This window comes from Oncorhynchus gorbuscha, linkage group LG10 (genome assembly GCF_021184085.1).
Source record: "Oncorhynchus gorbuscha isolate QuinsamMale2020 ecotype Even-year linkage group LG10, OgorEven_v1.0, whole genome shotgun sequence".
Taxonomy (NCBI): domain Eukaryota; kingdom Metazoa; phylum Chordata; class Actinopteri; order Salmoniformes; family Salmonidae; genus Oncorhynchus; species Oncorhynchus gorbuscha.
Genome location: NC_060182.1, coordinates 97722805 through 97750788, shown reverse-complemented (window position 1 = coordinate 97750788; position 27984 = coordinate 97722805). Strand labels below are relative to the sequence as shown.

At 46.1% G+C, this 27984-nt stretch overlaps 2 protein-coding genes across 10 annotated transcripts in view; both read right to left on the bottom strand.

Annotated features, from left to right (window-relative positions):
* The window catches only part of LOC124046819 (dynactin subunit 1-like), an 808447-nt gene that overhangs the window by 459889 nt on the left and 320574 nt on the right, over window positions 1–27984 (bottom strand). The gene's annotated exons all lie outside the window — the stretch shown is intronic.
* LOC124047024 (transmembrane protein 87A-like) lies at window positions 39–20841 on the bottom strand. The gene is made up of 14 exons (XM_046367766.1): window positions 20743–20841; window positions 20244–20291; window positions 17754–17904; window positions 14547–14729; window positions 14244–14343; window positions 12137–12230; window positions 8943–9123; window positions 8712–8770; window positions 7331–7434; window positions 6863–6939; window positions 6333–6403; window positions 4383–4435; window positions 502–532; window positions 39–386 (listed from the first exon to the last, which is right to left on the bottom strand). The coding sequence occupies exons 1-14, from the start codon at window positions 20839–20841 to the stop codon at window positions 345–347; spliced, it is 1293 nt and encodes a 430-aa protein (XP_046223722.1). The 3' UTR covers window positions 39–344.

Below are 27984 nucleotides of genomic sequence, written 5' to 3'. Positions count from 1 at the left end.
GTCTACAGTAGTGTACTATATAGGGTCCTGGTCAACAGTAGTGCACTACCCTATGGGCCCTGGTCAACAGTAGTACACTACCCTATGGGCCCTGGTCAACAGTAGTGCACTACAGAGGGAATAGGGGGTCATTTGGCAAAGCCGTAGAGTTTATTAGCGGCTGCATGGCGGTGCTCAAAATGAAGGAACATAAAAGTGTTATAAATATAGGATCTGATGGGTCATGGCTGCCTCGGTGAAACCCCTCCACTCGGTGAAACCCCTCCACTCGGTGAAACCCCTCCACTCGGTGAAACCCCTCCACTCGGTGAAACCCCTCCACTCGGTGAAACCCCTCCACTCGGTCATTCCATTTTGGATCTCTCCATCTTGGTTTTCAGAATTTCCTGGGGACAAAAAGCGAGAGAAACATGTGACTCTGTTGAATGATGGTAACACTATATATATTTAAATAGACAAAACATGTGACCGGCAGTCATTAGAGAGAAGTTCCTTATTTACCTCCTCTTCGTCAAGCATTACTGGGAGGGCTCTGTAGAGAGGGAGACAGAGAGAGAGGGAGACAGAGAGAGGGAGACACAGAGAGAGACGCAGAGAGACAGACAGAGACACAGACAGACAGAGAGAGGGAGACAGAGAGACAGAGAGACAGAGAGGGAGACAGAGAGGGAGGGAGACAGGGAGGGAGGAAGACAGAGAGGGATGAAGACAGAGAGACAGAGAGGGAGACAGAGACAGGGAGACAGACAGAGAGACAGAGAGGGAGACAGAGAGGGGGACAGAGAGACAGAGAGACAGGGAGACAGACAGGGAGACAGAGACAGGGAGACAGACAGGGAGACAGAGAGGGAGACAGAGAGGGGGACAGAGAGACAGAGAGACAGAGAGGGAGACAGAGAGACAGAGAGGGAGACAGAGAGGGAGACAGAGAGGGGGACAGAGAGACAGAGAGACAGAGAGGGAGACAGAGAGACAGAGAGACAGAGAGGGAGACAGAGAGGGGGACAGAGAGACAGAGAGACAGAGAGGGAGACAGAGAGACAGAGAGACAGAGAGGGAGACAGAGAGGGGGACAGAGAGACAGAGAGACAGAGAGGGAGACAGAGAGGGGGACAGAGAGACAGAGAGACAGAGAGACAGACAGAGAGACAGAGAGACAGACAGAGAGGGGGACAGAGAGGGAGACAGAGAGACAGAGAGACAGAGAGGGGGACAGAGAGGGAGACAGAGAGACAGAGAGACAGAGAGGGAGACAGAGAGGGGGACAGAGAGACAGAGAGACAGGGAGACAGAGGGGGACAGAGAGGGAGACAGAGAGACAGAGGGGGACAGAGAGGGAGACAGAGAGGGGGACAGAGAGACAGAGAGACAGGGAGACAGAGAGAGAGAGACAGAGAGACAGAGAGACAGAGAGACAGAGACAGAGAGACAGAGAGACAGAGAGAGAGACAGAGAGACAGAGAGACAGAGAGAGAGACAGAGAGACAGAGAGACAGAGAGAGAGACAGAGAGACAGAGAGACAGAGAGAGAGAGACAGGGAGACAGACAGGGAGACAGAGACAGGGAGACAGAGAGGGAGACAGAGACAGAGAGGGGGACAAAACATGTATGATTTTTTTAAAGTACACTACCAGTCAAAAGTTTTAGAACACCTACCTCATTCAAGGGTTTTATCTATTTATTTATTTACATTGTACAATAACTGTGAAGTCATCAAAACTATGATATGACACATATGGAATCATGTAGTAACCAAAAGTTTTAAACCAAATCAAAATATTTTATATTTGAGATTCATCAAAGAAGCCACCCTTTGCCTTGATGACAGCTTTGCACACTTGGTATTCTCTCAACCAGCTTCACCTGGAATGCTTTTCCAACAGTCTTGAATGAGTTTCCACATATGCTGAGCATGCTGGTAAAGTGTGCCTTGAATTCTAAATAAATCACTGACTGTGTCACCATCAAAGCACCCCCACACCATCACATCTCCTCCTCCATGCTTCACCATGCGGAGATCATCCGTTCACCTACTCTGCGTCTCACAAAGACATGGGGGTTGGAACCAAAAATCTCCAATTTGGACTCATCAGACCAAAGCACAGATTTCCATCCGGTCTAATGTCCATTGCTCGTGTTTCTTGGCCCAAGCAAGTATCGTCTTCTTATTGGTGTCCTTTAGTAGTAGTTCCTTTGCAGCAATATGACCAATATGACCATGAAGGCCTGACACAGTCGATGTTGAGATGTGTCTGTGTCTGCAGCAGAGGTTCCCGAGTGGCGTAGCGGTCTAAGGCACTGCATAGCTACAGACACTGATACTACAGCCCCACAGGGCACTGCATATACTACAGCCCCACAGGGCACTGACACTGATACTACAGCCCCACAGGGCACTGCATAGCTACAGACACTGATACTACAGCCCCACAGGGCACTGCACTGCCCCATAGCTACAGACACTGATACTACAGCCCCACAGGGCACTGCATAGCTACAGACACTGATACTACAGCCCCACAGGGCACTGCATAGCTACAGACACTGATACTACAGCCCCACAGGGCACTGCATAGCTACAGACACTGATACTACAGCCCCACAGGGCACTGCACTGATACTAGGGCACTGCATACAGACACTGATACTACAGCCCCACAGGGCACTGCATAGCTACAGACACTGATACTACAGCCCCACAGGGCACTGCATAGCTACAGACACTGATACTACAGCCCCACAGGGCACTGCATAGCTACAGACACTGATACTACAGCCCCACAGGGCACTGCATAGCTACAGACACTGATACTACAGCCCCACAGGGCACTGCATAGCTACAGACACTGATACTACAGCCCCACAGGGCACTGCATAGCTACAGACACTGCATAGCTACAGACACTGCATAGCTACAGACACTGCATAGCTACAGACACTGATTCGATACGACAGCGGCACACAATAGGACCAGCGTTGTCCGGGTTACGGGACGTCATTGTAAATAAGAATTTGTTCTTAACTGGACTTGCAATAGTTAAATAAATCAAAACTCTGGGTCTCCCATTCCTGTGGCGGTCCTCATGAGAGACAAATTCGGCATTGATGGTTTTTTGCGACTGAACTTGAAGAAAACTTTCAAAGTTCTTAATGTTCCGTATTGACTGACCTTCATGTCTTAAAGTAATGATGGACTGCCGTTTCTCTCTGCTTATTCGAGCTGTTCATGGTCCAAACATTATTGGGCACAGACAACACAACACAAAGGGCAAGAAGAAGACAACAATACAACACACAAAGCAGCCTCAACTGTCAGTAAGAGTGTCCATGATTGAGTCTTTGAATGAAGAGATGGAGATAAAACTGTCCAGTTTGAGTGCTTGTTGCAGCTCGTTCCAGTCGCTGAAGAGAGGAGCGACCCAGGGATGTGTGTGCTTTGGGGACCTTTAACAGAATGTGACTGGCAGAACGGATGTTGTATGTGGAGGATGAGGGCTGCAGTAGGTATCTCAGATAGGGGGGAGTGAGGCCTAAGAGGGTTTTTATAAATAAGCATCAACCATTGGGTCTTGCGACGGATATACAGAGATGACCAGTTTACAGAGGAGTATAGAGTGCAGTGATGTGTCCTATAAGGAACATTGGTGGCAAATCTGATGGCCGAGTGGTAAAAAACATCTAGCCGATCGAGAGCACCCCCTTACCTGCCGATCTATAAATTACGTCTTTGTAATCTATCATGTGTAGGATGGCCATCTGAATCAGGGTTAGTTTGGCAGCTGGGGTGAAAGAGGAGTGATTACTATAGAAGTAACCAAGTCTAGATTTAACCTTAGCCTGCAGTTGTTTTATGTGCTGAGAGGACAGTGTACCGTCTAGCCATACTCCCACGTACTTGTATGAAGTGACTACCTCAAACTCTAAACCCTCAGAGGTAGTAATCACATAATCACACCGGTAGAGGAGAGGGGCATTCTTCTTACCAAACCACATGACCTTTGTTTTGGAGGTGATCAGAACAACGTTAAGGGCAGAGAAATCTTTGATCGACACTAAGAAATCTTTGTTGTAGTGTTTAATACATTTAACACTTTTTTGGTTACTACATGATTCCGTATGTGTTATTTCATACTTTTGATGACTTCACTATTATTCTACAACGTAGAAAATAGTACAAATAAAGAAAAACCCCTTGAATGAGCAGATGTTTCCAGACATTTGACTGGTACTGTATATAATTATCAACATTCTAGCATATATTCATATACATTGCTTTAGAAACAATGACAACCACCATTCATGCCAATAAAGCGTTTCTTGAATTGAGAGCAGAGAGGTGACCAGTTATACACTTCAAAATGTTCATTTCTTTCCTACTCACACATCAGCGACAGTCGTGGGAATGTTCTCCTCAACCCATTTCAGGTCTTCATCCTGAGAACAAGAGAAAGGATACAGTCATTTATTTGGATATACGCAAAACAGTGTCTTGAAATCAGATTGGACTGTGAAAAGATGACTTAAGTTAAGTCATCAGACCCCAACCAAGGATCATCAAAAAGCCGTGCTATAAATTCTCGGACAACCCGAAGATTCCTAGATGCCCTTTCAGACTCCCTCCACCTACCCAAGGATGTCCGAGTACAAACATCGGTTAACCACCTAACTGAGGAACTCAATTGAACTTTGCGTAATTCCCTAGATGCAGTCGCACCCCTAAAAACATCAAAACATTTGTCATAAACTAGCTCCCTGGTACGCAGAAAATACCCGAGCTCTGAAGCAAGCTTCCAGAAAATTGGAACGGAAATGGCGCCACACCAAACTGGAAGTCTTCCGACTAGCTTGGAAAGACAGTACTGTGCAGTATCGAAGAGCCCTTACTGCTGCTACACCAAACTGGAAGTCTTCTGACTAGCTTGGAAAGACAGTACCGTGCAGTATCGAAGAGCCCTCACTGCTGCTACACCAAACTGGAAGTCTTCCGACTAGCTTGGAAAGACAGTAAGGCTTGGACTGATTTCAAGGTTTTACTGCTAACCTACAAAGCATTACATGGGCTTGCTCCTACCTACCTCTCTGATTTGGTCCTGCCGTACATACCTACACGTACGCTACGGTCACAAGACGCAGGCCTCCTTATTGTCCCTAGAATTTCTAAGCAAACAGCTGGAGGCAGGGCTTTCTCCTACAGAGCTCCATTTTTATGGAATGGTCTGCCTACCCATGTCAGAGACGCAAACTCGGTCTCAACCTTTAAGTCTTTACTGAAGACTCATCTCTTCAGTGGGTCATATGATTGAGTGTAGTCCTGCCCAGGAGTGTGAAGGTGAATGGAAAGGCACTGGAGCGACGAACCGCGCGGTTCCCCTCTTTCCACTGGGATTCTCTGCCTCTAACCCTATTACAGGGGCTGAGTCACTGGCTTACTAGGGCTCTTTCATAACGTCCCTAGGAGGAGTGCGTCACTTGAGTGGGTTGAGTCACTGATGTGATCTTCCTGTCCGGGTTGGCGCCCCCCTCGGGTTCGTGCCATGGGGGAGATATTCGTGGGCTATACTCGGCCTTGTAAATTGGTGGTTGAAGATATCCCTCTAGTGGTGTGGGGGCTGTGCCTTGAAAAAGTTGGTGGGATTATATCCTGCCTGGTTGGCCCTATCCAGGGGTATAGTCGGATGGGGCCACAGTGTCTCCCGACCCCTCCTGTCTCAGCCTCCAGTATTTATGCTGTAGTAGTTTGTATCGGGGGCCTAGGGTCAGTCTGTTATATCTGGAGTATTTCTCCTGTCTTATCCAGTGTCTGTATGCTCCCTCTAATTCTTTCTCTCGGAGGACCTGAGCCCTTGGAGCCCTAGACACTGTTGATTGTGTTGCTGCAGACATGCCCAAAGTAATTACCCCTCTGGGATATTATATATATGTTTATATCGAATTGGACTCGCCGCCTCACTCAGTAGTTTTGAATTTAATTGACTCGCCACCTCACTCAGTAGTTTTCAATTGAATGGACTCGCCACCTCACTCAGTAGTTTTGAATTGAATTGAATGGACTCGCCGCCTCACTCAGTAGTTTTGAATTGAATTGAATGGACTCGCCGCCTCACTCAGTAGTTTTGAATTGAATGGACTCGCCGCCTCACTCAGTAGTTTTGAATTGAATTGAATGGACTCGCCGCCTCACTCAGTAGTTTTGAATTGAATTGAATGGACTCGCTCGCCGCCTCACTCAGTAGTTTTGAATTGAATTGAATGGACTCGCCGCCTCACTCAGTAGTTTTGAATTGAATTGACTCGCCGCCTCACTCAGTAGTTTTTAATTGAATGGACTGACCTCTTTACTGAGTAGTTTCTGTGACTGGGATCCATTAGTCTCAGCCTTGGTGCCTCTCATCTTCATCCCCTCTGGAACAGAAATGTGGAGTTAGATCCAGGGCCTTCAGAAAGTATTCATTCCCATTTGACTTATTCCACATGTTGTTGTGTTACAGCCTGAATTCAAATGGTTCAAATAAAAAAAAAATCTCACAAATGTAATAAAAAAAAAATATATATATATTTAATTAATTTTGAATTCAGGCTGTAACACAACAAAATGTCAAGGGGTGTAAACACTTTTTGAAGGCACCGGAGAGACCAGATTCGGGGTCATTTCAGGAAGTACACGGAAATTCCAATTCTCCTCAATGCTTTTCAAATAGGAAAATGTGGAATTGGGTTTACTTTCGGAGTTGACCCCCCAACCCCGCTAGACTGGAGTTGTCCCCCAACCCCGCTAGAGATCCCTATTGTCATATATTATATAGATACAGCAGGAAATCCTAAATCCTAAATCCTAACGTTAAACTGGTTAAAGTCTTTCACCAAAGGCTTCATTCAGCATGGGTTCCTTGGCTTCGTCCTCCTCATCGTCTTCATCGATCAGAGGGGAATGGGAGAACCTGTGAGAACACAACACAGCCTCAGACAGGTGATATATACTATTGTAAATATATATATGTATATCAGACAGGTGCTATATACTATTGTAAATATATATATATATCAGACAGGTGCTATATACTATTGTATATATCAGACAGGTGCTATATACTATTATATATATATATATGTATATCAGACAGGTGCTATATATATTATATATATATATATGTATATCAGACAGGTGCTATATACTATTATATATATATATATGTTACTACACTGTTACTATTGTAATGTATACACTTACTATTAGATATGTATATATTAGAAGTGTTATTACAAATCACCTCGACCTCTATGAAAACATTAGGCAGGTACATAGTCTGTTAAAAAAAATTGACCTCTGACCTCTGGCTGTTGGCGGAGGGTCGTAGCAACACCATGATGACCAGGAGGATGGTGGAAAAGAGGAGGCGCCAGAAGGCATCGTCTACCCACAAATCCCTCCAACCCTGAGAGACACAGTGGCAGAGACAGAGACACGGTGTATTAAAAACACAAGACATAATCAAGTATCATTTGTTTAGAATATGTAGCTATACACTGAGCAAAAATCATTTAAAATAAAAACGCAAACTGCAACAATTTCAAAACATTTGAAGTTCATAAGGAAAAATCAGTACATTTTTAAAAATTCATTAGACCCTAATCTATGGATTTCACATGACTGGGAATACAGATGCATCTGTTGGTCTCCAAAACCTTTAAAAAAAATACAAATAATTAAAACAAGTAGGGGTTGTGGATCAGAAACCCAGTCAGTATCTGGTGTGACAACCATTAGCCTCATGCAGTGTGACACATCTCCTTCTCACAGAGTTGATCAGGCTGTTGATTGTGGCCTGTGGAATGTCGTCCCACTCCTCTTCAATGGCTGTGTGAAGTTTCTGGAAATTGGCAGGAACTGGAACACGCTGTCGTACACGTCGATCCAGAGCATCCCAAACATGCTCAATGGGTGACATGTCTGGTGAGTATGCAGGTCATGGAAGAACTGGGACATTTTCAGCTTCCAGGGATTGTCTACAGATCCTTGTGACATGGGGCCTTGCATTATGATGCTGAAACATGATGTGATGGTGGTGGATGAATGGCACGACAATGGGCCTCAGGATCTCGTCACGGTATCTCTGTGCATTGAAATTGCCATCGATAAAATGCAATTGTGTTCGTTGTCCGTAGCTTACGCCTGCCCATACCATAACCCCACCGTCACGATGGGGCACTCTGTTCACAACATTGACATCAGCAAACCGCTCGCACAAATAAAGCCATACACAGGCCAGGTGGACGTACTGCCAAATTCTCAAAATAATATGTTGGGAGCAACAGCTCTGGTGGACATTCCTGTAGTCAACATGCCAATTACACGCCATCTCATGCTCCCTCAAAACATTTGTGGCATTGTGTTGTGTGACAAAACGTTTTATTGTCCCCCCCCAGCACAAGGTGCACCTATGTAACGATCATGTTGTTTAAATCAGCTTCTTGACATTCTACACCTGTCAGGTGGACGTATTATCTTGGTAAAGGAGAATACACTAACAGGGATGTAAAACTAATTTGTAGACAACATTTTGTTTTAGAGAAATAAGAGTTGTTGGAACGTATGGTACATTTTCTGGGATCTTCTATTTCCTGTTCCTGTTCTTCTATTTCCTGTTCCTGTTCCTGGGAAACATGGGACCAACACTTTGTTTTTTGTTCAGTGTAAAATCTACCAACTCACCGTCTGGCAGTCGACCAGCTTAAACACTTTGGTCGTCCAGATGATGAAGATAATAGAAGCTACGGGAACAAAACAAAGTGAAAAGATAAGTTATTTACTTTATTAATTTATCATGTATTCAATAAGTCAATATTGAGATTACAGAAACAAAATTCATATCAAATTGAAAAGATGTGCCTTTCATACCACTGTGCCATTAAAAGCATCCATCAATAATTCCTTTCAACTCACCCAGAACAGAGAAGATGAGTGTGTTGGTGAAATGCTGATACAGAGACAGCTTCACCACGTTCCTACGCAGCTTCAGAAGACGAGTGGTCTGGGACAAGCTTATGAAGATCCACCACATCACACAGGAGTCAATGAGAGAGAGACTCAGGTTAGCCACCAGGGCTACGGTCCCATAGAAACCCTGGAGAGACAGAGAGAGAGACTCAGGTTAGCCACCAGGGCTACGGTCCCATAGAAACCCTGGAGAGACAGAGAGAGAGACTCAGGTTAGCCACCAGGGCTACGGTCCCATAGAAACCCTGGAGAGAGAGAGAGAGACTCAGGTTAGCCACCAGGGCTACGGTCCCATAGAAACCCTGGAGAGACAGAGAGAGACTCAGGTTAGCCACCAGGGCTACGGTCCCATAGAAACCCTGGAGAGACAGAGAGACAGAGACTCAGGTTAGCCACCAGGGCTACGGTCCCATAGAAACCCTGGAGAGACAGAGAGAGAGACTCAGGTTAGCCACCAGGGCTACGGTCCCATAGAAACTCTGGAAAGACAGAGAGAGAGACTCAGGTTAGCCACCAGGGCTACGGTCCCATAGAAACCCTGAAGAGACAGAGAGAGAGACAGAGAGAGACTCAGGTTAGCCACCAGGGCTACGGTCCCATAGAAACCCTGAAGAGACAGAGAGAGAGACAGAGAGAGACTCAGGTTAGCCACCAGGGCTACGGTCCCATAGAAACCCTGGAGAGACAGAGAGAGAGACTCAGGTTAGCCACCAGGGCTACGGTCCCATAGAAACCCTGGAGAGAGAGAGAGAGACTCAGGTTAGCCACCAGGGCTACGGTCCCATAGAAACCCTGGAGAGACAGAGAGAGAGACTCAGGTTAGCCACCAGGGCTACGGTCCCATAGAAACCCTGGAGAGACAGAGAGACAGAGACTCAGGTTAGCCACCAGGGCTACGGTCCCATAGAAATCCTGAAGAGACAGAGAGAGAGACTCAGGTTAGCCACCAGGGCTACGGTCCCATAGAAACCCTGAAGAGACAGAGAGAGAGACAGAGAGAGACTCAGGTTAGCCACCAGGGCTACGGTCCCATAGAAACCCTGGAAAGACAGAGAGAGACTCAGGTTAGCCACCAGGGCTACGGTCCCATAGAAACCCTGAAGAGACAGAGAGAGAGACTCAGGTTAGCCACCAGGGCTACGGTCCCATAGAAACCCTGAAGAGACAGAGAGAGAGACTCAGGTTAGCCACCAGGGCTACGGTCCCATAGAAACCCTGGAAAGACAGAGAGAGAGACTCAGGTTAGCCACCAGGGCTACGGTCCCATAGAAACCCTGAAGAGACAGAGAGAGAGAGACTCAGGTTAGCCACCAGGGCTACGGTCCCATAGAAACCCTGGAAAGACAGAGAGAGAGAGCCACCAGGTTCCCAGCCACCAGGGCCACCAGGTCCCCATAGAAACCCTGGAAAGACAGAGAGAGAGACTCAGGTTAGCCACCAGGGCTACGGTCCCATAGAAACCCTGAAGCGACAGAGAGAGACTCAGGTTAGCCACCAGGGCTACGGTCCCATAGAAACCCTGGAGAGACTCAGGTTAGCCACCAGGGCTACGGTCCCATAGAAACCCTGAAGAGACAGAGAGAGAGAGACTCAGGTTAGCCACCAGGGCTACGGTCCCATAGAAACCCTGAAGAGACAGAGAGAGAGAGACTCAGGTTAGCCACCAGGGCTACGGTCCCATAGAAACCCTGGAGAGACAGAGAGAGAGAGACTCAGGTTAGCCACCAGGGCTACGGTCCCATAGAAACCCTGAAGAGACTCAGGTTAGCCACCAGGGCTACGGTCCCATAGAAACCCTGAAGAGACAGAGAGAGAGACTCAGGTTAGCCACCAGGGCTACGGTCCCATAGAAACCCTGAAGAGACAGAGAGAGAGACTCAGGTTAGCCACCAGGGCTACGGTCCCATAGAAACCCTGAAGAGACAGAGAGAGAGACTCAGGTTAGCCACCAGGGCTACGGTCCCATAGAAACCCTGGAAAGACAGAGAGAGAGAGACTCAGGTTAGCCACCAGGGCTATGGTCCCATAGAAACCCTGGAAAGACAGAGAGAGACTCAGGTTAGCCACCAGAGCTACGGTCCCATAGAAACCCTGAAGCGACAGAGAGAGACTCAGGTTAGCCACCAGGGCTACGGTCCCATAGAAACCCTGAAGAGACAGAGAGAGAGAGACTCAGGTTAGCCACCAGGGCTACGGTCCCATAGAAACCCTGAAGAGACAGAGAGAGACAGAGACAGAGACAGAGAGAGAGAGAGAGAGAGAGAGAGAGAGAGAGACAGAGAGAGAAAGAGAGAGACAGAGAGAGAAAGAGAGAGAGAGAGAGAGAGACAGAGACAGACAGAGACAGAAAGAGAGAGAGAGAGAGACAGAGAAAGAGAGAGAGAGATTAACAGTGATTGCACTAGATGAGAAGTGTAGTGATTGCACTAGATGAGAAGTGTAGTGATTGCACTAGATGAGAAGTGTAGTGATTGCACTAGATGAGAAGTGTAGTGATTGCACTAGATGAGAAGTGTAGTGATTGCACTAGATGAGAAGTGTAGTGATTGTAGATGAGAAGTGTAGTGATTGCACTAGATGAGAAGTGTAGTGATTGCACTAGATGAGAAGTGTAGTGATTGCACTAGATGAGAAGTGTAGTGATTGCACTAGATGAGAAGTGTAGTGATTGCACTAGATGAGAAGTGTAGTGATTGCACTAGATGAGAAGTGTAGTGATTGCACTAGATGAGAAGTGTAGTGATTGCACTAGATGAGAAGATGAGAAGTAGTGATTGCACTAGATGAGAAGTGTAGTGATTGCACTAGATGAGAAGTGTAGTGATTGCACTAGATGAGAAGTGTAGTGATTGCACTAGATGAGAAGTGTAGTGATTGCACTAGATGAGTGATTGCACTAGATGAGAAGTGTAGTGATTGCACTAGATGAGAAGTGTAGTGATTGCACTAGATGAGAAGTGTAGTGATTGCACTAGATGAGAAGTGTAGTGATTGCACTAGATGAGAAGTGTAGTGATTGCACTAGATGAGAAGTGTAGTGATTGCACTAGATGAGAAGTGTAGTGATTGCACTAGATGAGAAGTGTAGTGATTGCACTAGACGCGAAGTGTCGTGATTGATCCAAACTGTAGCTACTCACTCCTGTGACGCGCAGCACTCCCTCCACGGAGGAGAAGAGCAGGTAGAGCAGGCCTACTGCTGCTAGCCGGTGGACTGTGGTGCCCAGCCTGGGTCTGCGAGAGACAGAGCAGGAAAACAGGGGGGGGGGGAAATCAGGGCCTGTACTCACAAAACAGTCTCAGAGTACAGATCTAGGATCAGCCCCCCCCCCCCTTTTTTATTTTTAGATCACACTGAAAAAAAATGGGGGTCTGATCCTCGATCAGCGCTTTTACTCGGAGACGCTTCGTGAATATGGGCCCAGATGTGTGGTCAAAGCTAGGCCATAAAACCAGGGCATTGGTGTGTGTGTGTGTGTGTGTGTGTGTGTGTGTGTGTGTGTGTGTGTGTGTGTGTGTGTGTGTGTGTGTGTGTGTGTGTGTGTGTGTGTGTGTGTGTGTGTCACTACACATAGTGTGTCCTTGTACATGTAAATAAACACTGTACAAGATTGTAGAGTGAGGGAATCCTCTATTAATACCATTGTTAGGGTTCGTTTCTTTCGTACCATCATTGGCTCATTGGTGAAATTAGCATTATGACAATATATTTAATTAAATCATTCACAACCCTTTATTTAATGCAATTGCAGACAGAAGTTGACAACAGGAACAGGAACAGAGCACGTATATTTCCGAGTAAGTTCTGCATCAAAAAAATAAAATAAAGTCTCAAGTTATTTTTTATAAAACCCAAAAGTCCCGCCTTCGTGATATCACTGACCACGCCGTTACCTTTTTCCTCCTGAGACCAAAACCCTGTATCCATGGCGATACAAACATAGAGTTTCAGTGTTTATTGTAAAAGCTAGGCAATAAAATGTCCCCCTCCCCAGAACATTGATTTATTGCTGAATGTCTAACTGGTCTTATCTCCCACACTCCCCTGCAGAGTTCTAACTGGTCTTATCTCCCACACTCCCCTGCAGAGTTCTAACTGGTCTTATCTCCCACACTCCCCTGCAGAGTTCTAACTGGTCTTATCTCCCACACTCCCCTGCAGAGTTCTAACTGGTCTTATCTCCCACACTCCCCTGCAGAGTTCTAACTGGTCTTATCTCCCACACTCCCCTGCAGAGTTCTAACTGGTCTTATCTCCCACACTCCCCTGCAGAGTTCTAACTGGTCTTATCTCCCACACTCCCCTGCAGAGTTCTAACTGGTCTTATCTCCCACACTCCCCTGCAGAGTTCTAACTGGTCTTATCTCCCACACTCCCCTGCAGAGTTCTAACTGGTCTTATCTCCCACACTCCCCTGCAGAGTTCTAACTGGTCTTATCTCCCACACTCCCCTGCAGAGTTCTAACTGGTCTTATCTCCCACACTCCCCTGCAGAGTTCTAACTGGTCTTATCTCCCACACTCCCCTGCAGAGTTCTGACTGGTCTTATCTCCCACACAGAGTTCTGTCTCAGTCACACATTACGAGAGAGAGAAACTGTGGAACAAGTCCAAAACTATATAATGAAATATATATATATATATATATATATTAGTTAATCTATAGTCTGGGACCCTATAAATGTAAGTCTTATAACCACTCATTCTATTAATATAACATAAGCATAATCAATTATTCTAATACATCAAACATCTGTACAGCCCCAAATCATGAGCGCTAGGTGAATCCTCACACCATACAGTCAGTAGGTGATGGACAATGACAACAGCTCGGTTCTGAACCCATAGAATAGTGGAATCGTAGTTAGTATTCATATTGTACGCTTTCCAAATGGCACTCTAATTCCTTTAAACATAGTGCACTACTTTTGACCGTGGACCCTAGTTCACTATGACCTGACACTGACCCTAGACCTGACACTGACCCTAGGCCTGACACTGACCCTAGACCTGACACTGACCCTAGACCTGACACTGACCCTAGACCTGACACTGACCCTAGGCCTGACACTAGACTTGACACTGACCCTAGACCTCAGTTCTTAACCCATAGAATAGTGTAATTCATATTGTACGCTTTCCAAATGGCACTCTAATTCCTTTAAACATAGTGCACTACTTTTGACCGTGGACCCTAGTTCACTATTACAAAGGGGAATGAGTATGACAGGTAAGGGATGAACTCACTTGACGATACCATAGCCCAGACTGACTATGAGCACCAGAATACGAGCCAGAGATCTCTTCAGAGCAGACAGCAACTCTGCAAAGATTACAGCACCTTGGACTGTGGAGGGAGAACATTTAAAAACATTATTATTATTATTATTGTTTTTAAAGTAGATGTGAGTTGGAAGTAAATTTACAGATTTACAAAAAGAGAATGACCATGATGCAATTCTCCATCAAATCAACCAATCAACATAACCAAAAAAAAAAACAAAAAAAAATGACAGTGCATTTCAAAATAAGAGCGTGAATTTAACCGACCATAGTCTCCTCTGTAGCGGATGCTCTGGTACTCGGAGTAGAAGACGGCCTTCTCCAGCATGCCCAGGATGATCACTCCTCCGATCCAGAACTGAATCCTCAACAGATCTTTCCAGTAACAGGCCGACCAGAAGAGCCAGAGCGCCCCGAAGAACACGACACTATACACATCACCATGTAGAACTGGGGAAGAACACATACACATCACCATGTAGAACTGGGGAAGAACACGTACACTATACACATCACCATGTAGAACTGGGGAAGAACACGTACACTATACACATCACCATGTAGAACTGGGGAAGAACACGTACACTATACACATCACCATGTAGAACTGGGGAAGAACACGTACACTATACACATCACCATGTAGAACTGGGGAAGAACACGTACACTATACACATCACCATGTAGAACTGGGGAAGAACACGTACACTATACACATCACCATGTAGAACTGGGGAAGAACACGTACACTATACACATCACCATGTAGAACTGGGGAAGAACACGTACACTATACACATCACCATGTAGAACTGGGGAAGAACACGTACACTATACACATCACCATGTAGAACTGGGGAAGAACACGTACACTATACACATCACCATGTAGAACTGGGGAAGAACACGAAGAACTGGGGAAGAACACGTACACTATACACATCACCATGTAGAACTGGGGAAGAACACGTACACTATACACATCACCATGTAGAACTGGGGAAGAACACGTACACTAGACACATCACCATGTAGAACTGGGGAAGAACACGTACACTAGACACATCACCATGTAGAACTGGGGACCCTAGACCTGACCCTGAGCCTAGGCCCGACCCTGAGCCTAGGCCTGACACTGACCCTAGGCCTGACACTGACCCTAGGCCTGACACTGACTCTAGGCCTGACCCTAGGCCTGACACTGACCCTAGGCCTGACCCTAGACCTGACACTGACCCTAGACCTGACACTGACCCTAGGCCTGACCCTAGACCTGACACTGACCCTAGACCTGACCCTAGACCTGACACTGACCCTAGACCTGACACTGACCCTAGACCTGACACTGACCCTAGACCTGACACTGACCCTAGACTGACCCTAGACCTGGCACTGACCCTAGACCTGGCACTGACCCTAGACCTGGCACTGACCCTAGACCTGACACTGACCCTAGACCTGGCACTGACCCTAGACCTGGCACTGACCCTAGACCTGGCACTGACCCTAGACCTGACACTGACCCTAGACCTGACCCTAGACCTGACACTGACCCTAGACCTGACACTGACCCTAGACCTGACACTGACCCTAAGCCTGACCCTAGACCTGACACTGACCCTAGACCTGACACTGACCCTAGACCTGGCACTGACCCTAGACCTGGCACTGACCCTAGACCTGGCACTGACCCTAGACCTGGCACTGACCCTAGACCTGGCACTGACCCTAGACCTGGCACTGACCCTAGACCTGACACTGACCCTAGACCTGGCACTGACCCTAGACCTGGCACTGACCCTAGACCTGGCACACCCTGACCCTGACCCTAGACCTGACACTGACCCTAGACCTGACACTGACCCTAGACCTGGCACTGACCCTAGACCTGGCACTGACCCTAGACCTGGCACTGACCCTAGACCTGGCACTGACCCTAGACCTGACACTGACCCTAGACCTGACACTGACCCTAGACCTGACACTGACCCTAGACCTGACACTGACCCTAGACCTGACACTGACCCTAGACCTGACACTGACCCTAGACCTGACACTGACCCTAGACCTGACACTGACCCTAGACCTGGCACTGACCCTAGACCTGGCACTGACCCTAGACCTGACACTGACCCTAGACCTGACACTGACCCTAGACCTGGCACTGACCCTAGACCTGGCACTGACCCTAGACCTGGCACTGACCCTAGACCTGGCACTGACCCTAGACCTGACACTGACCCTAGACCTGGCACTGACCCTAGACCTGGCACTGACCCTAGACCTGACACTGACTCTAGACCTGACACTGACTCTAGGCCTGACACTGACTCTAGGCCTGACACTGACTCTAGGCCTGACACTGACTCTAGGCCTGACACTGACCCTAGACCTGACACTGACCCTAGACCTGACACTGACCCTAGACCTGACACTGACCCTAGACCTGACACTGACCCTAGACCTGACACTGACCCTAGACCTGACACTGACCCTAGACCTGACACTGACCCTAGACCTGACACTGACCCTAGACCTGACACTGACCCTAGACCTGACACTGACCCTAGACCTGACACTGACCCTAGACCTGGCACTGACCCTAGACCTGGCCCAGTATACCACATTCTCCTGTTATTTTATGTTTCTCTTATTTTTGTGTACTTCTTTTCCAGTTACACTATTTTGATATTGAATACTGTTGGGTCGGGCTGAAACACACCATCATTAGAGGCCAGTCTGCAGGGGAGGAGTATTCACGAGGCCCCTTCATCTCCACGGTCACTGTAAATACACAGACAGGCAGTCACACACAGGCAGTCAGAGACAGGCAGTCAGACACAGGCAGTCAGAGACAGGCAGTCAGACACAGGCAGTCAGACACAGGCAGTCAGAGACAGGCAGTCAGAGACAGGCAGTCAGAGACAGGCAGGGCAGTCAGAGACAGGCAGTCAGACACAGGCAGTCAGACACAGGCAGTCAGAGACAGGCAGGGCAGTCAGAGACAGGCAGTCAGAGACAGACAAAGGCAGTCAGAGACAGGCAGGGCAGTCAGAGACAGGCAGTCAGAGACAGGCAGGGCAGTCAGAGACAGGCAGTCAGAGACAGGCAGTCAGACACAGGCAGGGCAGTCAGACACAGGCAGGGCAGTCAGACACAGGCAGGGCAGTCAGACACAGGCAGGGCAGTCAGACACAGGCAGGGCAGTCAGACACAGGCAGGGCAGTCAGACACAGGCAGGGCAGTCAGACACAGACAGGGCAGTCAGACACAGGCAGGGCAGTCAGACACAGGCAGGGCAGTCAGAGACAGGCAGTCAGAGACAGGCAGTCAGAGACAGGCAGTCAGAGACAGGCAGTCAGACAACGTCCAATTTCTCATCGCTCTGCAGACAGAAGGGATCTTTAATGACGAAGCACTAAGTCAAAAGGGCCTTTGTTCATATTAAAGAGTGTCAGTTACGGTAATACTGACTGATAAAGGCCAAGTTCCCCTGGACATCGTTAGGCTCCTCCTCCTCTGCTCCAGGGCGCCCCCCGCTGGCATCTCCACGCTGCTGCGGCTGTACCTTCACTATAAACAGGTAGGGGCTGTCGGACCAAGCCTTGGCCACTGCACCTATATCCTTCAAGGGGGTCACATGACAAGACACTTCGAAACGCATCCCAAATAGCACCCTGTTCACTATTTTAGACAGTGGTGGGAGGGGAAAGTACCCGATTGTCATACTTGAGTAAAAGTAAAAGATACCTTAATATAGAATGACTCAAGTCAACGTGAGTCACCATACGGACACGCCTGGAACCCAAATAGACGACGGAGCGCAATTGAGAGTCGAGTGTAGAGTTAAATATATTTAAAACTCATTTCTTTTAAGTATCAAAAGAAAATGTAATTGCTCAAATATACTGAAGTATCAAAAGTATAAATCATTTCAAAATTCCTTATATTAAGCACACCAGATGGCACCATGTTCTTGTTTTGTTTAATATATGGATAAGAAGGGGCACGCGCCAACACTCAGACATGTGTGTTTAGTGAGTCCACCAGATTAGATGCAGTAGGAACAGAGATGTTCTCTTGATAAGAGTGTGAATTAGACCATTTTCCTGTCCTACTAATAAGCATGCAAAATGTAACGAGTACTTTTTAAGGTTTCGGGGAAAATGTACGGGGTAAAAAGTAAATTATTTTCTTTAGAAATGTAGTGACATAAAAATAAGTTGTCAAAAATATAAATGATAAAGTACAAATACCTGAAAAAACTATTTACGTCGTACTTTAAAGTATTTTTTTACTTAAATACTTTACACCAGTGTACTTAGTCCACTACTTTTGACCAGGGTCCATATGCTGCCATTTCAGAAACACACTTTCAATGCAAAACGCATGCAGGCGTGACTATGTACAACCTGTTTACAGAAATCTTATAAAACAGAGTTCTGATTGGCTTACCGGCTTTTCCAGCCACCCCTGCGGAGCACTCTGATTGGAAGGCCTGCCATCCTCGCTCTAAACAACAACAGAGTAACAGTGAGTATACAGATGGGTTTGGGTCCATTTGATTTCAATCACTTTTTGACCACACCTCTTGATCTGAACAAAACATTCTCTACATATTTGCCCACGGTAGCAAAAAAACAGAAACACCTTGTTTACATAAGTATTCAGACCCTTTGCTGTGAGACTCGACATTGAGCTCAGGTGCATCCTGTTTCCATTGATCTTCTTTGAGATGTTTCTACAACTTGATTGGTATCCCACCTGAGGTATTCAATTGATTGGACATGATTTGGAAAGGCACACACCTGTCTATATAAGGTCCCACAAGTTGACAGTGCATGTCAGAGCAAAAACCAAGCAATGAGGTCAAAGGAATTATCCGTAGAGCTCAGAGACAGGATTGTGTCGAGGCACACATCTGGGGAAGGGTACGAAAACATTTCTGCAGCATTGAAGGTCCCCAAGAACACAATGGCCTCCATCTTTATTAAGTGGAAGAAGTTTGGAACCACCAAGACTCTTAGAGCAGAACCAAACTGAGCACTCGGGGGAGAAGATGATCACTCTGGGCCTTGACCAAGAACCTGATGATCTCTGACAGAGCTCCAGAGTTCCTCTGTGGAGATGGGAGAACCTTCCAGAAGGACAACCATCTCTGCAGCACTCCACCAATCAGGCCTTTATGGTAGAGTGGACAGACGGAAGCCACTCCTCAGTAAAAAGGCACATGACAGCCTGCTTGGAGTTTTCCAAAAGTCACCTAAAGACTCTCAGACCATAAGATTAAAAGTTTTAAAGACTTCATTGTAGCAGATAAAGGAACGGAAGTACCAAGATGTAACTATTTGACCTGAATGCCAAGCGTCACGTCTTGAGGAAGCAGGGCACCACCCCTACGGTGAAGCCTGGCGGTGGCAGCATCATGCTGTGGGGATGTTTTTCAGATCCTTGATGAAAACCTGCTCCAGAGCACTCAGGACCTCAGACTGGGGTGAAGGTTCACCTTCCAAAAGGACAACAACCCTAAGCACACAGCCAAGACAACGCAGGAGTGGCTTCGGGACAAGTCTCTGAATGTCCTTGAGTGGCCCAGCCAGAGCCCGGACTTGAACCCGATCAAACATCTCGGAAGAGAAAATAGCTGTGCAGTGACGCTCCCCATCCAAACTGACAGAGCCTGAGAGGATCTGCAGAGAAGAATGGGAGAAACTCCCCAAATACAGGTGTGCCAAGCTTGTAGCATCATACCCAAGAAGACTCAAGGCTCTAATCGGTGCTTCAACCAAGTACTGAGTGAAGAGTCTGAATACTTAAGTAAATTTACATATTATTTTTGTTTGCTTTGTTATTACAACAGTTTTTGCTTGGTCATCATGTGTTATTTTATTTTATAATAAGGCTGTAACGTAACAACACTTCTCTTTTTTTAAATCAAGGTGTCTGAATACAATAATATAATACCTGTGGGCTGATGAGAGGCTGATAGGGGCTGAAGTCTGTGTAGTACACCTGGAAGGAGGAATGGAGGCGGGGGAGGGGACAGATATAATACATCAACCAAGAATTACAAGTCAGTGTATGGCAACCCCCCCCCCCCCTCACACCCCAACAACAACAACAACAACCCCAACAACAACAACCCCAACAACAACAACAGAAGAGCCGACCAAGTCTGGAGGGGGGAGGGGACAGAGATATAACAACAACAACAACCCCAACAACAACCCCAACAACAACAACAACAACCCCAACAACAACAACAACAACCCCAACAACAACAACAACAACCCCAACAACAACCCCAACAACAACAACAACAACAACAACCAACAACAACCCCAACAACAACAACAACCCCAACAACAACAACAACCCCAACAACAACCCCAACAACAACAACAACCCCAACAACCCCAACCCCAACAACCCCAACAACAACAACAACAACAGAAGAGCAGACCTTGGGTAGTAGAAGAGTGGAGCAGTTGTCGAAGTACATGTATCCCTGGCTGTAGAAGCCACTCCAGTCCTCCTTCAGCATGTGATCCAGACCAAACATAGTCAGTGCCTTGTTGTCCTACAGGAAGTAGAAATACAAACAGTCAGTGCCTTGTTGTCCTACAGGAAGTAGAAATACAAACATAGTCAGTGCCTTGTTGTCCTACAGGAAGTAGAAATACAAACATAGTCAGTGCCTTGTTGTCCTACAGGAAGTAGAAATACAAACATAGTCAGTGCCTTGTTGTCCTACAGGAAGTAGAAATACAAACAGTCAGTGCCTTGTTGTCCTACAGGAAGTAGAAATACAAACATAGTCAGTGCCTTGTTGTCCTACAGGAAGTAGAAATACAAACATAGTCAGTGCCTTGTTGTCCTACAGGAAGTAGAAATACAAACATAGTCAGTGCCTTGTTGTCCTACAGGAAGTAGAAATACAAACATAGTCAGTGCCTTGTTGTCCTACAGGAAATAGAAATACAAACATAGTCAGTGCCTTGTTGTCCTACAGGAAGTAGAAATACAAACAACTCACTGACTGGGCACTAAAAATAAAAAATTTAAAAAGGACAAAACAGGAGTCTTCTTCTCTTCTCATGTAGAAATGATGGTGTCTAATACATTACAGGCAACGCACTATTTTGTGGTTCTGCTATCACAACATTAATGTGATGGCACAGTTGGATATGTCGTAGTGTCTCTGTGTGCTATTTGGTGGTTCGTGTGCAGGGTTTATGACGAGTCTGCCTGTGAGAATGGGCAGCAGAGAAGAAGAAGAAGAAGGTATTGTACTCACTGGAGTATTAAAGACTTCATTGTAGCAGATTGAGGAACGGAGGTACCAACTGATGTTGAAGGCCAAGGTGGAATCACATAGAGCCAAGTCGCCCTGGACTGGAGGAGGAGAGGAGAGTCAATGGCAGAAACACAGGGAAAGAGAGGTGTGTGTGTGGGGGGGGGGGTACAATGCACGGCTAGTTGTACTACATTCTTATGAAGGTTATATAAAGTGGAATGATTTGTAACGACGGGAAAAGTGTAAGGCCCCGTACCAAGTGTTTTGTAGTGAAATGAAGGATACTGGGAGAAACACAGCCGCGTGGTCAGGTTGTGTTCCAAATGGAACTATATTCCCTACACAGTATTAGTGCACTATTTTTGACTAGGGAGCGGATAGGGAACAGGGTGCCATTTCAGACGAAGCCCACGAGTAAAGTCAGGTGCACGACAGCCGTCAAATCTAATCTTTTTTCTTTTTTTTTAAGCAAATTATCTTCGTTTTTGTCGTCGTCCAAGATTCATTACTTACATGTCATGAAGATGGTTGTGTTGGCGTACAAGGTCTTCCTGAAGACGGCATTTTGTGACTAAAGAAACAGAATAGATCAAGTTACCATGGCAGCAAGAGAAGGTTTTATGTAAACACGTGTCATGGTTGTGCAAATACAACATCAGACAACTATGTGCCAGTTAGAGAAGGTTTTATGTAAACACGTGTCATGGTTGTGCAAATACAACATCAGACAACTAGCTAGTTGGAAAGTTATCTAGCCTTACCATCTTGCTAGCAGTATTATCTCAACTTTAAGAAATAAAGGAAACTATATACACATATTCCATTCACTACCAGACCTTAGATGAGTGGTCATGAGTTGGAGCAGGTACACTGTAGATAGATATATCTATCTATATATATACACATCTACAGTGCCTTGCGAAAGCACGCCCAATTTTTCAGTTTTTGATTTGTTAAAAGAGTTTGAAATATCCAATAAATGTCGTTCCACTTCATGATTGTGTCCCACTTGTTGTTGATTCTACACAAAAAAATACAGTTTTATATCTTTATGTTTGAAGCCTGAAATGTGGCAAAAGGTCGCAAAGTTCAAGGGGGCCGAATACTTTCGCAAGGCACTGTAATATATATATTACAGTATTGTCAGGTTATTGAGGACACAACTGAGTCTTCTCGGCTCAAGGAGTAACGTTAGTAGCAAATCATCTGTGGTAGCTTAAGTTAGTAGCCGATCTTCCCAGATCATGTGATGTAATATTGATCCTGAAAACAAATCAGACCAGTGTAACGTTAGCTTCAGTACATACACTGGTGTCTGAATCGTCGACACCCTTCATATTACATCTGTCAACCCAGGATTTCATTCACTTCCCTGGGCTTGACTGTTGTACTTCAAAAAGCCTGCTGGCTAGGCTAGGCTACCTACTGCAGCTGCTATTGAAATACTGTCATGCTACAACACACACACACACACACACACACACACACACACACACACACACCACAACACAACACACACACACACAACACAACACAACACACCACACACCACAACACAACACACCACACACACACACACACACCACACACACACAACACAACACACACACACACCACACCACAACACACACACACAGGACAGTCACGGCGCATGTAACTCACTGAGTTGATGTCGACATTCCACAAGGACACTTCTGCCCCGATCCCTGGACGCAAAATTGAAATAAAAAACAACAAACATGCCAAAAACACCGTGACATCTGCCATTTTTTTTTCTTTCTTTTTTTTTCTCTCAATGTAATTTGTGTACGAAGCAGTTCCGCAGTCAGTTCCGGGGCCCGGAGTCTCTGCTGGGTGAAGGAGAGGCTTCACGGACGCGCGCCTGGTACCCGGATGGATGACGTCGCGCAATCGAGAGTCGTCTGTGGAGACGGATAGATACCGTATAATAAAGGATACATGAAAATCAATTTCAACCCTTAATACTAATTGTGTTAACGGGAAAAATGTCATCAATAAATGTTTTTTTTTAATTTTAATATATATATTTTTTTACGAATACAAAAATAATTCAAAATAATAAATTAATATATTTAAAAAAACACTTCCTTGTTTTCTATAAGGAGTTCGAGCAGTACATTTTTAAAACCATTCTACATTCTACCTATAAAAAAACTGTTGAAACAATCAATACGTGTATGTCTTTTAAGGTCTTTGTATAATCTGTCATTTGTTGTACCCCCCTAGCATATGTTGTCCTTGTCTGCTTTATACTGACGTTTTCTGCAATAATAATAATAATAATAATAATAATAATAATAATAATAATAATACAAATGAAAGACAGTCGGTTGAGTCAGTCGTCCTTATAAACCCTTTCCCATCTAGTCTATGGGGGCGGCAGGGTAGCCTAGTGGTTAACGCGTTGGACTAACCGGAATGATGCAAGTTCTTGCCAAGTTAAATAAAGGTCAAATAATACATAAAACATGATAGCAACAACAGCACTACTAGCGAATTAGTATCGAAATGGCAAAGGAAACGATCGTGAGGTAAAAATAAATGTTCGCTTTATAATGTGCAAAGTGACTTGGAATGTCATTTGCGACATCATCCTCTTGCACAGGGTTCAGTTTGAAATGTCAACACTGACAGAGCTGTGGAATGGTGCCATTATCTGCTAATACATATGTCATTTGTGTTTCTAACAGCTTTAGTGATAGACCTCTTGTTCTCCAGATCTATAGTGTTTTTTTTGTTGTGTCGATTTATATCCAAGGCAACGTAATCCAAATCTGGCGATATATTTTACATGTAGTTTAGCACTTTGTGTTGATAGTATAGTGAGCAGAGTACAGGAAGTAACACATTTCAGTAAAGAGGTTGTAATGGCTTCAACACTGAGTAATTGCACTCAATCTGCAAGAGCAATTTGTTAAGGGGACTTGCTCAAGGGGATATTGACAGCGCCCTGTCCGCGTGGGGACTCGAACCAGCAACCGTTGAGTTTACTGGCCCAACGTCCTAACCAGACGAGACTACCTGTCGCCCGTCTGTAATCAAGGCCTTTGGATCTCAAGCCTAAACCCGATGGACCCTTAATCGTTTGTGCTGCTCTGTTATTGAAGGTGCATTACTGCCATCTGCTGGATCATAAAAAATACTGCAATTGTAATTCATTTCATTACCACGCTTACATTTGTACTTGTTGATCACAACCATCACAGCAACATCCGTAATGCAAATGAAGGGCATTTAATTCATTTGGACATTTGCCCAATACTTGAAGGGTGTCATTTCCAATGCTATCAAGTTGCCAACATCGACTGGAAGGTGAGTGTTCTCTGTATCTTATCTGTGGATCCAGAGGCATCAGGCAGTAGGTCCTCTGTTATCCTGGTCAATGTAATTGTGGTAGAACATTCCCATGACATTCTGATTCATAATCTAGCTCCATTGTGGCTATGGAACCTTTGGGCCAGCATAGCGCCCAGCAAAATTAAAATGACAAAACACCATACGAGAGCTTTTATACCGAAGCCCTACTTTCCACGTTGTACACTTTCGTAATTACTATATCCGATGGGAACAGCCAGAACATTTTTGGATACTGAAAATATAACTGAGTTTCCAGACCAGGGAAATTAGCGAGATTTACTACAAACAATACCAGACATACCACACATTGAAATCAGGACGGGGATTGGTGTTTTACTTTGTTTTACTGAGCCAAAACCAACTGGGCAGCTTTATGCTTCAAATGTAAACATTTAATTAAACAGATTTAAAGAGCAGTTGAACACGAGTTCGTTTAGGATGGGGATGATAAAGCCGATATCTGGCAGCCTGGCAGAGCTGGATTGGTGCATACAGCAAAGGAACTTCCCCTAATGTATTCTGTAGAGAGAGAGAGACACAGAGAGAGAGAGAGACAGAGAGAGACAGACAAACAGAGAGTGTCAGGACCCGGTTACGAACCCGGGTCTCCGGAGTGAGAAACAGTCACTTAACCAACTGAGCCACGAATATTCGGCAGAACCCAGAAGATGAGGCAGACACAGCAGTACTTGAGACTGTGTATTTAATGAAGTAAAAAGTGAAGTTCTTCAGGAAAACATGTAACTCCACAACCTCAAAAGGAATTCCACAAGAACAAAGGTGGTGGAAGGTAAAGAAGGTAAAGAAGGTAAAGCACAAAAAGCCTCAAAAGATACTCAAAAACAAACAAACAAGAACAAAAAAAAACAGAATTCCTCAAGAGAGTCCACCGGGATCAACAAGAGTTCACAGAGTACTAGGGCTGGGTGCTAACATACAAACACAGAGCAAAGAACTGAGGAAAACAAAGGGTTTAAATACAATCAGGGGAAACGAGGCACAGGTGCAAATAATAATGGGGATCAAGGGAAAACAAAAGGTCAAAAGGCACAATGGGGGCATCTAGTGACCAAAAACCGGAACAACCCTGGCCAAATCCTGACAGAGAGACATAGAGAGAGACAGAGAGAGAGACAGAGAGAGAGAGAGAGAGAGAGAGAGAGAGAGAGAGAGAGAGAGAGAGAGAGACAGAGAGAGGGAGAGAGAGAGAGAGAGAGAGAGACATAGAGAGACATAGAGAGAGAGAGAGAGAGAGACAGGGAGAGAGGGAGAGAGACATAGAGAGAGAGAGAAATAGAGACAGACAGAGAGAGAAATAGAGAGAGAGACAGACAGAGAGACATAGAGAGAGGGAGAGAGAGAGAGGGAGAGAGACATAGAGAGATAGAGAGACATAGAGAGGGAGAGAGAGACATAGAGAGAGAGACAGGGAGAGAGAGAGACATAGAGAGAGAGAGACATAGAGAGAGAGAGAGACATAGAGAGAGAGAGAGACATAGAGAGGGAGAGAGACAGAGAGAGAGAGAGACAGGGAGAGAGACATAGAGTGACAGAGAGACAGGGAGAGAGACATAGAGAGAGAGACATGACATAGAGAGACATAGAGAGACAGGGAGAGACATAGAGAGACAGGGAGAGAGACATAGAGTGACAGGGAGAGAGAGCATGTGGCAGTGGAGGGATCATTGGTGTGAAAGGTATTCAGTATTCAGTATTCAGTATTCAGTATTCAGTATTCAGACAGAGCAAGAGAGATAAATAAACACTGTTGATACTCTTCTAAAATGTAATACTCTTCTTGCATCAGATTGTCTCAGCACGGTAGGGAACAGTAAGGTTAGACAGAGCAAGAGAGATAAATAAACACTGTTGAGGTAAAACTTCATCATGGGGGCTTTAGAGAGATAGGTAAAACTTCATCATGGGGGCTTTGTGCTTTCTCACCAGGGTGCTGTAGGAGGAAGTAGTGAAGGACCTTTAGAGCTTCGTGATAGGGCTGAGTGACTGGTCTGGATAGGGCTGAGTGACTGGACTGGGTGAATGGTCTGGATAGGGCTGAGTGACTGGACTGAGTGACTGGACTGGATGGGCTGAGTGACTGGACTGGGTGAATGGTCTGGATAGGGCTGAGTGACTGGACTGGGTGAATGGTCTGGATAGGGCTGAGTGACTGGACTGGGTGAATGGTCTGGATAGGGCTGAGGACTGGACTGGGTGAATGGTCTGAGGGCTGACTGGACTGGGTGAATGGTCTGGATAGGGCTGAGTGACTGGACTGGGTGAATGGTCTGGATAGGGCTGAGTGACTGGACTGGGTGAATGGTCTGGATAGGGCTGAGTGACTGGACTGGGTGAATGGTCTGGATAGGGCTGAGTGACTGGACTGGTCTGGGTGAATGGACTGGATAGGGCTGAGTGACTGGACTGGGTGAATGGTTTGGATAGGGCTGAGTGACTGGACTGGGTGAATGGACAGAGTGACTGGACTGGGTGACTGGTCTGGATAGGGCTGAGTGACTGGACTGGGTGAATGGTCTGGATAGGACTGAGTGACTGGACTGGGTGAATGGACTGAGTGACTGGACTGGGTGAATGGTCTGGATAGGGCTGAGTGACTGGACTGGGTGAATGGTCTGGATAGGGCTGAGTGACTGGACTGGGTGAATGGTCTGGATAGGGCTGAGTGACTGGACTGGGTGAATGGTCTGGATAGGGCTGAGTGACTGGACTGGGTGAATGGTCTGGATAGGGCTGAGTGACTGGACTGGGTGAATGGTCTGGAGGGCTGAGTGACTGGACTGGGTGAATGGTCTGGATAGGGCTGAGTGACTGGACTGGGTGAATGGTGTGGATAGGGCTGAGTGACTGGACTGGGTGAATAGTCTGGATAGGGCTGAGTGACTGGACTGGGTGAATGGTCTGGATAGGGCTGAGTGACTGGACTGGGTGAATGGTCTGGATAGGGCTGAGTGACTGGACTGGGTGAATGGTCTGGATAGGGCTGAGTGACTGGACTGGGTGAATGGTCTG

Excerpts from the sequence above, each read along its gene's own strand:
- LOC124047024 (XM_046367766.1), bottom strand. The coding sequence starts at position 20,841 with ATGTTTGGTCTGGATCACATGCTGAAGGAGGACTGGAGTGGCTTCTAC. Across the intron at positions 6,940-7,330 it reads CCCTCCGCCAACAGCCAGAG|GTTCTCCCATTCCCCTCTGA; the intron begins GTCAGAGGTCAA and ends GTGTTCTCACAG. Across the intron at positions 533-4,382 it reads CCCACGACTGTCGCTGATGT|AGCCCTCCCAGTAATGCTTG; the intron begins GTGAGTAGGAAA and ends CCCTCTCTACAG.